Source organism: Centropristis striata, chromosome 6 (assembly GCF_030273125.1).
Source record: "Centropristis striata isolate RG_2023a ecotype Rhode Island chromosome 6, C.striata_1.0, whole genome shotgun sequence".
Lineage (NCBI taxonomy): Eukaryota > Metazoa > Chordata > Actinopteri > Perciformes > Serranidae > Centropristis > Centropristis striata.
The window spans coordinates 28,542,573-28,555,777 of NC_081522.1; the positions used below are offsets into that span (position 1 = coordinate 28,542,573).

At 38.2% G+C, this 13,205-nt stretch overlaps 1 protein-coding gene across 1 annotated transcript in view; it reads left to right on the forward strand.

The window, feature by feature from the left end:
* vps9d1 (VPS9 domain containing 1) overlaps positions 1 to 13,205 on the forward strand; it is a 46,281-nt gene that overhangs the window by 3,386 nt on the left and 29,690 nt on the right. Inside the window, exons 3-12 of the mRNA XM_059334932.1 lie at positions 1,457 to 1,666; positions 1,812 to 1,977; positions 3,669 to 3,780; positions 7,056 to 7,118; positions 7,485 to 7,537; positions 8,271 to 8,358; positions 8,714 to 8,799; positions 10,344 to 10,492; positions 11,520 to 11,882; positions 12,588 to 12,717. Of these exons, the coding sequence (XP_059190915.1) occupies positions 1,457 to 1,666; positions 1,812 to 1,977; positions 3,669 to 3,780; positions 7,056 to 7,118; positions 7,485 to 7,537; positions 8,271 to 8,358; positions 8,714 to 8,799; positions 10,344 to 10,492; positions 11,520 to 11,882; positions 12,588 to 12,717 (1,420 nt within the window). The remainder of the gene's footprint in view (positions 1 to 1,456; positions 1,667 to 1,811; positions 1,978 to 3,668; positions 3,781 to 7,055; positions 7,119 to 7,484; positions 7,538 to 8,270; positions 8,359 to 8,713; positions 8,800 to 10,343; positions 10,493 to 11,519; positions 11,883 to 12,587; positions 12,718 to 13,205) is intronic.

Below are 13,205 nucleotides of genomic sequence, written 5' to 3' on the forward strand. Positions count from 1 at the left end.
TCCTTATACCGATAATTTGGCTTTTGGTATCATCAGATACGGAGTACAGATCTGATACCAGTGTTATTTAATACGCTTTAAGGCTTAGGCTTTAAGGTCGCTTTCACATATAAAGTGTAGTGGGCCCGGTGCAATTTTGCAACATTGTTGCATTTTTTTATTTGTTTTGGCTTGCTTCCATACTGTGCTTTATCAAGCGCACCAAGCATTGTAAACAAATGTCCTGTGTCTATTGGACAGACTTTAATGTATTGTTGGCGGGGTTTTTTTTCCACTTTTATGGGGAATTGATTTGCTGTGAGATTAAATCCATTAGCCAAAACTTTAGCTAAATAATTTGAAGACTTTATCTTTTTTTAAAGATATTTTTTTTGGCCATTTTTCAAGGCTTTATTGATAGTGAGACAGATAGAAAGGGGGTGACAGAGGGGAGGACATGCGGCAAAGGGAGCTCAGGCCGGATTCGAACCCGGCTCCGCCGCAGCGAGGACTGTAGCCTCTGCACATGGGGCGCCTGTGTAACCCACTACGCTACAGACTACCCGACTTTGTTATCTTTGTGTGCAGCCACAAGCAACTGTGTTCTGTGATCGTGAAGGTCCTTTACTTCATGATTAGACCATGTCTATGTGTCCACAAGACATTTTTCAAGACTGCTGCTACCTTGCCTGGTGTTGATTCTCATATTTTCTGCCCAAATTTAACCCAGAATGCACTGTGTGTTGGTCCGCTTCTTTCCTTTGGTTTCGACTGGGTTCTCACCTGCAGTGAACTGAACTTTGGTGCACTAGGAAGAAAACCAATACCCCCCTTTTTTTTAGCGGACTAGAGTTCGGTTATTTGGTCCACACCAAAGTATTCGCACCAGCAAAAACCAAATGGACTATCCAACAAAACGCACCAGAGTTTGTTTCAAGCAGACCAAACAGCTCAGGAGTGAAAGCGCCCTAAGCCTCACTGTGTGGAATTACGAGGATCATTGTTTTATGCGTAAAGCAACATATGGCTTGACTTTAAAATTGCTTTCCTACTGATTTGTTATTTATTAAAATAATAAATACTGCACTCATTCTGGGCCCCAAATTCAAAACTGTCCCAGCTTATTGTTTTTAAACTCAACACAGTTTAGATCTATTAACTGGGAAGAAATGTGCAGGTCTGGACAGGTTTACAAAAAACTGTTCATTCCCTTATTTACATAGGAATATCAGGAATTCAGTTTTTTTAATGGTAAAAAGACAGAAAAACATGTGGCAGTCAATAAGCAGTTCAGACCTGCCTCATGGGGAGAAGCCTGCCGACACGGTTAATCATTCTAACCAGATTTAACCTAATCAACTTCAATACAGTAGTTGATCTTTAGCACAAAGTTGAATCAGATTTCAAATGCCATGTGCCATGTGATGACCTTTATATAGGAGACTTCACTCTCTCTATCTTCTCTCTTTGTCTCCAGCCTCAGAGGAGAGAGATGTGGTGGCGGTGGAGGAGGAGCGGATGTTGAGGCTGGCTGAACAGTGTCTGGAGCGAGCCAAGTCTTTTATAGGGCGGAGAGCTGAACCCCCTGTCCTCTCTGCCCCAGTCTCCAGTTCCCTTTCATGTTCACCTGGCCAATCAGAGCCCCAACAGACTGCTGTCCCCCCACCTGCAAATGCTGCAAACACTGGTAACGTATCCACTCCAATCAGAAGTCCCTGCTGAAGCCTGCCCCAGGGGTCACAAATCAAAATAAGCCAATATAAAGTCACATGCTTTTTGTCCTTTAAGCAAACAATCATTTGTGCCTCTGTGTTTCCCCTCTGTTGTCACAGCCCCTCCATCTGATACACCTATCGACACAGAGCAGAAAGCAACCAGTCCAACAAAGAGCGGTCATCGCAGGGTACTGTCAGATGGTAGCAAGGAGCTCTCCCCTTTTCTGCCTCCTGAAGTTTTCCAGAGACTACAGACAGTGAAGTCAAAGGACACAAGCAAAAAGTAGGCACCGGTTTTTATCAAGGAAGGCAAATATTGCTCCATTCAATAACAGATATCCTCTGAAGTGAACAACACAACAGGGATAACAGAGATTTCCAAGAAATGGTTACTAACCAAGCAGGTCGAAACAGCAGCAGAGCCATTTATTGATGACTCTAAGGGCGCCTTCACAACCCAAAGTTTAGCCCGTTTTAATCGAACTCTGGTGCATTAAATCCTTGTTACGGTTCGTTTGGTTGTTTGTGAATGCTCCAATCTTACTCTGGTGAGACCAAAACAACCGGCCCGAGACCACTTGTAGAGAGGGTCTCGGTCCGTTTCCAAACAAACCCTAGTGCGGTTCAGTTCCACGTAATCCGACCAGAACCCGACCCAATTAAAGAAGGAAATGAACCAAAATGCAGTGGATTGTGAGATACCTGCGCATTGACATGTACAGAGATAATACTGTAAAGAGGAAATTCTGTAGGCTACCACTGAGCTAAAGCTAATTCATTTTCTATGCAGAATTAACAACATATTGCTAAAACTAACTTAATGTGTACCTGAGTGGTTAAAGCAGATCATGGTAGGAGCATCAAGGTGATTTTACAGCTGTCTGATCGTGTCGCAACAATGGATCAACACATTATTGATGACCCGGAGCCTTAACAGGAGCTTGTTCTGAGTGTTTTTCTCCAAAGTAGTTTGGTCGGAACACCAGAGCAGATTACGGCCGGTATATTAAAGGTACTTGTTTTGCGCTTGGTTCCACGTTGCTTTGTTTACATTTTTCACTGCCAACTTTTCAACCAATAAGAAATAATAGTGTTAATAGATTTTCAGCCCTCCACCTTCGTACACGCCCCTCTTCCACTCCTTTTTAAAAAAAAATTTGGTCCATTTACATTTGCACACTCTGAAAGCAAACCTGACTAAATACAAAAAGAACAAAATGTATCAATTTCACTCTGATTCGGACTAACCAAACGGGTTGTGAAAGCACCTTTAAATTTTGTTATCTAAATTTTCAACTTGTGTTTGGAAATACACATCTTTTTTTCCTTAAATACAGTTGCTAAGGTTTTAAAAATGGTACAGTTCCTTTTATTAGGAGTGCAAATCACACTATGCTTTATATTATTGATTCTTTGGACAACAATACGATGTTTGCTGATATCACAAAGTCTGCCACGATACGATTTTGATGCAGTTCAATTGAGGGGCATAAGATTGAAATTAGACCATATCATATGCTCATTTAACACAATCAGTTTCATTTATATAAACTCACATACATTTTAAAGGAAAAACAATCTTCTTTTTAATGACAAGAATAGATAAAAAGCGGGAATTTCAAAATTAATTTGTATGTAAAAGATGATGGTATGTATTGATATATTCACTTTGCAACAATATATTGATACATATCGATACACCCCTACTCTTGAGTGAATAGTAAAGTGACAAAAATAAATATTATATTATATTTAGCTTGCAGAATCTTGTACTTGACATATGTGAATGTTGTTGGTGGTTCTATTGGCTTTTTATGAGAATGAAAGACATGATGATTTGAAATAATTCAGCAGTGAAGCAAGTGTCTAAACTGCTCAAAATAATGACACCTGCCATGCTGAGAGATTGTTTAACTTGCCTTTGACACACCCCTTAAGTAACATTGTTTGTTTGCATTTGTGTGTGTGCTGAAGGGAGCTGACACCAATTGAAGAAGCATCACGTTTGAACCAGAAGTTGAAAGCAAATTATGAAGCTCGTCTGGCAAGGCTCACACCTGGTCAGGCCTACCAGAAGACGTCTTTGGTATGTGAATCTGTGTGTGAGTGTGTAATTTGTTATTTAGAAGCCTTGATCTTATGGCCACTAGAAGTTGTCTTGTAGGAATACATATCCCATTTATTGATCATCATCACATTATCCTCACATTCTTACATTGAACAGTAGAAAAACTGAAGGATATACCATGATTACCATGATGTATTATGGGGTAAGTTGTAGTTTATCTGGGGGAACACAAAAGTTATTTATATTTTGCCTCAGATATGACCTCCACTGCACAAACTACTGCATTATAGCACTGGGAGATTAGAAATGGATGTTGCTTCACATGCCACACTGTAGCTAATGATAGTAGCAGTGGATCGCAGCTGAATCCACTGTCAGTCGGCTTTAACGGCTGTTTGTATCTGCACATGTGAGTGTGTACTAATATAATAAAGTGTTTTCCCTCCAGAGCCAGTTACCTGTTTTAAGAAACACCTGCACATGAATTACATCCTGCATGCTGCATTAATACTGTCAATTGTATATATCATTTATTTATCTGTATCTGTATATATCCTGGTTATGCATTAAGATTTAAAATCCCAGAATATGGTCCTACTCTCCTACCCTTCTTTGACTTTAATAGTATTAGTATATTATAAACAGATCATCAAAAGCTTTCAAGAACAATTTTTCTTTTCATTTATTATACATGGTGAAAGTTGTTTGTGGTCCTTATTAGTGGTTCAGACCCACAATAAAACAGATTTTTTAGCTAAATGGTGAATCAGAAGATAAATAAAATATAAAAACGTGTTCAATCTGTTATCTGTCTTCACTCTGGAATCTGCAGTGATGCTGTGATGTATCAGTATCATCAATCAATAACCCATATCCAAGGGGGCGTGTGGGTCAGTAAAAAGACTTCATTATAGGTTGCTCATATGTATCCTTGCTCATGGTGCCTCAGATATCCCTCCTCGATCCTCGTTCCTCAGAGCACATATAAGAGTTTTTAGACGGGGGTAAAGATGATGCAGTAAAACAACTTCCGGTTTCAGCAAAGATTAAAAAAACATTGCCGAATGATTGCTCTCTTCATAGTTTTTATCCCACTTTAGCTGCACATGACTTCTTCATGATGTGAAGACATAAAAATGAAGCAACGTCGAGCCTTGCCATCAGCTTCCCTCTAAAGTTCTGGCTTGAAACTCCATGACAGATTTTTTTTTGATGATATTCGGCCAAGTAAAAACGGAGATAATGTTGAATATATTTAGTATAAAAATATAGAACTAGATATTATCCTCATTGTACCTGTTATATGTTATATTTGCAACCTGTGTTCATATTTGCAACATGTACATTTCTGTGTGTGAAACATCATTTTCAATATCAGATTTTATGTTTTCCCTTGTTTCTCTTGGGTAAAAAATTTCGGGACATATAGGTGAGGTTGCGTTGAAAAACTGATACCAACATGGCATGGTAAAGATTTTTTAATAGATTTTTTAACGGACATAATAGCCGAAGCTTTCAGAGGGTTAATAGGGGCGTTATCGCCCACGTTGTGTGTGATTTTATTTTGGAATCCTTGCAGAACATCCGGTGCGGTATCTACTAGTATGTACTAACTTGACTCATCTTCTTGATGAATGAATACCTGAGTGAAGGGGAGTAGAGATCTCTGTACCGCATGGGGCTATTTAAGGCTAGATAACGTCTCAGCTAAAAGGCAGAACAACTTCTGCTCTTCGTATTCAGCTTCTTGGTGAAAACTATCAGAAAAAAACATGGTAAGCGGGAGACATTAATTTGTAACGTTAGCTAAACCTTGTCAGCGGTTTAATTCGGTTTTTAAGCCAACCTATTTGTATCCCAATATCAATTCTGTGTTCTGCTGGAAGTTTTTAAATTACGGTTAACCTGTCATTCAGATACGGAAAATGTTTCGGCGTCAAGTGGAGCTCCGTGCTTACTGGAGAAAACTAAAGGCATTTATAAAGGTAAAGTTGTTTCAGCTGAGTTAGCTTCTCGACTCCACATAGGGACGGCACACTGAACTCACCCTTTGGATGAATAACTTTTAATTTAACCCTCTGGGGTCTATGATCGTGCCGTCCTGATCAGACGTTTAACAAAAAACTAGGTCACATGGAGCGCTGCTATCAACGTCACTCCAAAGTACAGACTTGAATCTTTCTCCCAATTTTTGTTTGCCATTCCTAGGTCATGTAAAACCAAAGATATGATAGTTTTAATTTGATAGTACAGAAATATTTGAGCGTTGGTGTAACTCTCTGAAAAATGTCGCACATAGTTTATTTTAAAGAGTTGCAGCTAACAAGGGCAAAAAAGCCTATAAACATACACGTTTTATGGGACCTTTTTTCTATATACCGGTAGTTTTATTATATTTAAATGTTTACCTTTTTATATGTTCATATTTGTATCCAATGTTTACATTTTCAAGTTCCAAAACAGTTCATTGAGCATATTTGTGGTTTTTATTGTAGTAAATAGTATAATTTTTCAACTCGGATTTCATGATTTTTGGGCTCAATATGTGTATCAAGTAGGAAATAATTGTCAGATCATATAGGTGAAGAAAAAATGGATACCAAATATGGGTATAGTAAACATTTTTTATGTGGTACATGAAGGGCAACATCAAAAGTATTCAGAATCGGCCAAAATAGGCTCAGACCCCAGAGGGTTAAACGGTCAGTTCAATTAGTTCACACTGAGATTCATTAACGTCACGCAACATTTATTGCATATTTTCATTTCTTAAATAAATTTAAAAAAACGTAGCAAAATTTTTAGCGTGAAACCTATCCGTTGTAGTTTGGTGCTAAGAAATATAAGTCTATTTTCTTAAGTCGTATTCTATAGTATATATATATAGTGTTGTGGCTAAACAATCACCAAGGTGTGCACAGTGCTAAATAGCTTGTTTTGGTCGAGAATAACTGTATGACAGAATTCACAGTAACTTTTATGGATAGGCAAACTACTGTAGCAGACACATCTCAACTTTATACTTGATGCAGTCTTGCTGTAATGGTTTTGATCTGTGTTTTGCCCCTATCCTTGTTGCAGTGTATGGGAATTGGGATTGGCCACAACTTAATGGCTTCACCTTTAACTTCTTTCACTTCCTTTTCTTTCCCCTGGTAATATTTTGAAATTGACCATGAGGTAAAAGTTAAACAATTTACATATTAATACGACAACAGGATATTTTTCCTGGTCATATTTATTTGCATGAATGCATGTATTTAAGGTAATTTCTCTCCTCCTGTCTTGTGCAGACGCTTTCTCTCCAGCGGCAGATGATGGAGAACCTCATCATAGCCAAAGCCAGGCAGGATGCTGTATCCTTCTAATGTCACCTTGTGTCCCTGTTTTTCACTGAGTGTGCGTTTTTTGTTGTTTGACAGTTAAAGGCTAGCTTTATTTATCACAACATTTTTCCCCCTGGCAATGTGAAAGCCGGATCAGTGTACTGTGTGGCGGAATGGACATTAAACAGGCGCGACTTAGTGATCAGCTTCCAGTAATGATTAGAAGTGATCGTATTTGGCTGTGGAATATTGATATTGACAGAATGGATTATTTTGCTATGCTTGCTGGTTTGTCCATCAAAAGTAATAATGATAAGATTGACTGCTTATAAAGACATTGTCAGCTGATCCACGTGAGGAGTTTGGATGTTTCCTTAATGTCTTTCGTAACACTAGCTCCAGCGGAAGATGGAAGAGAGAAGACTAAGGCTACAGGAAGAGGCCAACAGGTACACCATGACTCTAAAACAAACTCACAAACACACTGAATTAGGTTTAAACTTTATTCTATTTTAAGCCTCTGCCTTCTTTCTTTAACCACCTAAAATGGATGTTTTTACAAATTGACTCAAATACAAAGGGGGCTGGCTTATATTTTGGTGTTTGCTTAGCTGACATACATAATAGGTGTATATACAAGTATAGAATATTATACATTGATTTTCAGTCTATAAATGATCATTAAAAAAATACTAAGCACTAATGTGCTTGCACCCTCTTGGTGCTCTCTGAAGAGCCTGTGGTGTTATCTGTTATTTGTTTTTTTATTCAAAGCACTCAATTATCTCAGTCGAAAGGGTTCAGTCAGTTTTGGAAATCATTTAGAGCCACAAAGTTTTGAAGATTGTTTACAATTTTGCTCTTATGACGGACATTTTAACATCACCTACATGAAGTCGGATAGGAAACTAGATGTTATAGTACACGTCTTGTACATAACATTCATTTTGGAATCAACATTCATCATTCTTCTGTTATCTGTGTTTTTAGTCCAGTGCTCCAGGCAGTGATTATACAATATAAAGTGTATAACTTAAAGACCAATTTACAAAGAAAATGATAAGCAAATCACTTCTTTGCTAACTCAATCCACCACATCAGTGACTCTTGATATGCATACAATCATGAGGGTGAATACTGTATGGATGTATGTAAATATTTTCTGTGTGATCATCATTACAGGAGATTTGCAGCATCTGGGGCAATGACTACAGAGGAGCAGGAGCAGCGTATTCTCTATACCAATGTACTGGAATATGAGCAAGACAATGTAAGTTTGAAAATAATCACCATAAATATAAAAAAACCAAATGGGGATGATATTACATGTTACCAGAGCCCCTAGTGATGAGTTAAGTTTAACTGCCTTGGTTTGATCAGCAAACCTGAAATATGCAGTGTGTGATTATATGAAACACAAAATGCAAACAGCTCTATGTTTATGTGCTTCTAATAACTTGTAATTATTAGACTTTGTCTAATAACTGAGGAAAACAACTGCCAAATTTGGCATTGCTCAATTTTATGCTGATCAGTTGAATTATCATGAGTCCACTAATCAGCATTGTATGAAATTATAGATAAAGTTGCCTACAAGTCATTTATAGATTTGTCTGTCTCTTTAGGATTGGCCCAAACTGTGGAAAGCCAACATGAGGAAGAATCCAGATGATGTCACATTAGTGTCAGACTTGGTCTCCTACCTGCTCAGGTAACATGATGATTTAAAATTTTTAGGTCATATTTGTGCTGAAGTGTAGTGAAACTTAGTTGGGTAATATGCTTTGTTGTGCACTAACACGATAGAGCAGATTATGGAATTTGTGTGGTTGTATTATTTACTTTCAGGTGTTACAGTGAATCCCTGTCACTTTCAACGCATGCCTGAAAACCTATCTGTCATATAACTAGGGCTGCACCTAACGAATATTTTTTTATAAATTATTTTTTGAATCGAGAAATGTATCAATTAATATAACAATGCATTTATCCAAAATAACATTTTAAAACTTCTCATTTATATTTCAATATTCTATTAGAAAGTATAGTAAAATATGACAAACAAAGTATTCAATCAAGAATTGCACTGCAGGGCATTATTCCCCAACAGAAAACAGCCCAGTCTTAACTGCCAATCTGTGTTTTACAGTCCATTATAAAGTGAATGCAAGAGCTTGTCCCATTCAAGTAAAAGGCATGTGCTGCAATGTATTCTGCATGTTGCGATCAGACAAAAAGTACAGAAATCATGAAAAACATAGTTAAGTTTAAATTTCACTTTCTAGAGGAATACAAAAACGCTGTTACCTCAAGTGAAGCAGTCTGAGAGAAAAGTACAATTTAAGTAACCCTGAAACTGTTTAAAACAGAAAATACCAGAACTAGGAGTTTAGTCGACTCTAAGCAACAAACACAACCAAGACCAAGACGTGCAGCAAACGGCCCTGTGGATTCTGTGGAGCTTTGAAAAGTGTAACCAGACTTTAGACTGGACATTGACTCACTGGGACTTAAACACTGCAGGAGGGACATAATCTCTCTTGCTGTCTCTACTGAATTAACTGTGTGTGTGTGTGTGTGTGTGTGTGTGTGTGTTGGACAGAGACGTTGGTGCGACCAGAAATCGCAGCAAATGTGGAGAGAACTTTCACCATAGCTTTTGTTTCTAGTCATTCAGCCAACAATCGTTGCGTAAATCAGCATATTTATGTAATCCATGTCGTTGATTACGTCGATGCGTAGCCCCACTACTACACGTGTTAATGTCATCACAGTTAGGCATTTAGCATCTTTATTGACAAACTAGGCCAAATGATCGCTCTTGTTATGCCATCACACCAAAAGATTTTTTGATGTGTTCAAAAGGTGGACTCTGCAGTATTGCATCAGCCTTGTCAATACAGGATGGTTCAGAAGTGTTTGTGTTTCGCTTTTTTATCTCTGGAGATGGTTCGTATGATGCAAGATTGTCATTATAAACCCTCAAAACAAATAATTATATAACACAGGTGTGTGTGTATGTGTGTTTGCTCCTGTCTTCCTTACCCGAAATTGGTCAAGCATCCTAAGAATATGAAGAGGAATGTTTACAATATATAATACAAGCTATCAATTATATATAAATGGGAAAAAAACAAAACATCAACCTTTATCCCCCATTGTGTCATCACCCTGTCATCCCGCTATTTGTAACAGGACATTGACATTTTTTTAAGGCCAATTGAGGATTGGCTAACATTTGTACTGTGTCCTCAGCCGGACTGACCACCCAGTGGTGAAGCTGCTAAGGAAACTCCAGTACCGGGTTTACAACAGGCTCTACCCTATCATCAGTAAAGGCCTCCCTCAGAGTCCTGCCCTGCCACTGAGGCCTTCTCACAGCACTCACAACCTGCTTCATCCAGGTAATGCCAGATACAGCTGTTTGTGAGGTGGCTTCACATTTGTCGTATTCATTTTCTCAGCTTTTGTCTATGTTTTAATGGTAGCTAATTTGCTATGTAATTAAACATTGGGGAATCAAAATGGTGACAGTCGACGCCAGCCAATAGATTGTACAATGACATTTAGATGTCAAGAACTTTTTTGAGACACTGGAATATAGTGTTGACAGTTTGAGTTTTACCTATTAGAAAACAATTGTATTCCCTTTGAGTTGTCCAAGATTTAAATGTCAAGTCCAGTACTGTGTGTTTTAATTTAGAGGCCTTTAAATTTAAAGGAATAGACCCTTAAAAAGGCCATTTGTATGTCGGTCAGTCACTCTGTGTAGTCTTGAATTCTTGAAGACACTTTTTTTACACATGCAAAAGTGGAAAAGAGATTTAAGAGTTTGCAGGTATCATTTGAACCTCTCAAAAACTGCTTGGCCTAATCTCAGCTTGGTGTCATGGGTAATAGAACAAGTTACTTTTCAAAAATAATTTCCAAAAATCCACATAAACCTGAAACCTTATTCAATTCAATAAATGCCATCACCCTACTGCCATAGATTGCCCTAAGGTAACTCCTAAAACATGGAAAGTCTTTATCCATAAAATTACATAATGTTCCCCCCTTCCCTTGAGTTTTTAAACATTTTGAACCCATTTCGCTTCCTTCTTTATTGGATATTATGAGGCCCCCTACTTGCTCACTGGATATCATTCCTCCTCGTTTTCTTCAGCAGGTATTTGATTCAGTTTAGCTCACTGTTTTAACCAATATAAACCACACTCTCATCAATGGTTAGGTTAATCTATAAAGTATCTTTTCTATATACGACCCTGGGGAAAGTTATCTTTTTATGTGGTTAAAAAAAAAAGCACAATACTTAATGCACCATGTAAATGGCCTGAACCATGCTGTAGGTTAAATCACTGTCACTAATAGGTCCTACACGGTGCTACATTAACATTGTTTGTTTATATGAAAATGTTATTGATCATACAGAGACGAAGATGAAGCCAACCAGGGGCAGCAGTGTTGGAGGCCAGAGCTTCAGCACAGACTCGCTGCGCTCCACCTCACTCTCTCGTGACCTCCACACCAACTATGACAGTGAGGACGGGCCAGAGCCTCACGCACAGGTGACGATAGAACGGGAGAATTCGTTTGAAGATCTGGAGCAGTTCCTGACCCATTTGGACTGGGCTCCGCCTCATGAGAACCCAGATGACACTGGCTCAGAATCAGAGCTGACCTGTGATCCTTCGATGCAGCCAGAGCAGGACGACGGATACCTCCAGGAGCTGGAGCTCAGAGCACTGACAGAACATCTGAAGGCCATTGTCAAAGACATTCATATTGCAATTGGTGAGCACCATGACAGAGGACAGATGATTTGTCTTTGCATGCGAGTTTTACCATGTTGATTTTCTTTTTTTTTTTTTTTTTTTTACTTTATTGCCTTTATGCACATTTACAGACAATTACCATCACAAAGGAAAACAAATCAAAACATCTTGAGATTGGGTCACATCTGTCACACAAATGGCACTGTAAAGGTGTAAAGCAGGGGTGTCAAAATCCGCGATTTTATTCAAGTTTTAAATTTTGGCCCATTGTGTATTTGAGTTTGACACCCCTGGTGTAAAGGGTATTACACAATGATAAGATAAAAAAGGGATCATTTAGATGATAATAGTGTATAAGAGTCTTAAGCAATATAGTCTGTAACTGGGGCCCACCTTCTCATAAAAACAGGTACTTTTAGCTGTAATTGGGCAGTAATGTATTCCATCATGTAGACATGTTTTACTTTCTGTAACCACTGAGTGATCATGGGGAGGTCATTCTTCATCCAATTTATAGTAATAATTTTTCTTGCAATCATCAACAAAATGTGTAATATATAACATTGTTCTGTGGTAAACAGGTGGTCAGGAAACGCATCTACCATGTTGATTTTCAACAACAGTTTCCTGTGGCTGGTGAAATGTTTGAGGCTGAACTTTACATTAACCACAAGTATAAAAGTTGCTGGTTAATAAATGTTATGGGCATTTCTTTATGTTTCAGATCAGCTGCTGTCATTGTGTTTACTATCCTTTGAGTGTCTCAACACAGCCAGCTCTAAAGACCTGTGCCTCGCCAGCATTGAAGAAGCCTTCTTCACACCGCTGTGGAGCGCCCTGGTGGCTCTTTTCAGGTACTGCAGCCTAAATCTGTCTGTCACCTAAAACATGTCTTCATACTTGTTATCTTAAACACAGAATTTTCTTTATTGCTTTTGCAAATCCCATAGGCAGTGCTTCAGTTAGTTGAAAACCTTGATTGGAATACAAGCTTATTTAACTCTATTAAAGCTCTGTTGATTATTGATTAAACTTAGAATTGCTTAGAATTGTTATGCCAAATGCTAAATGCTTACAATAACTTACAATGTTTTTGGCACAAAACATTTTTCTGTCCAACATACAAAATCAGCAAGTCCCAGTTTAAAAATGAGTCTTGCTGGATGAATCAAAAACATACCGCTACAGTTGTAGGTAACATTTAGGGATGGTAACATCTGAAGGAGGAGTATACTATCAGTTGCTGGATGATCATAGCGTTGAATCATGAATATCGGGACCGGAGATAATCTGTCTGAACACATACCCTAAAGGCAGACTTTCCGATTTGTGCTATAAAAGA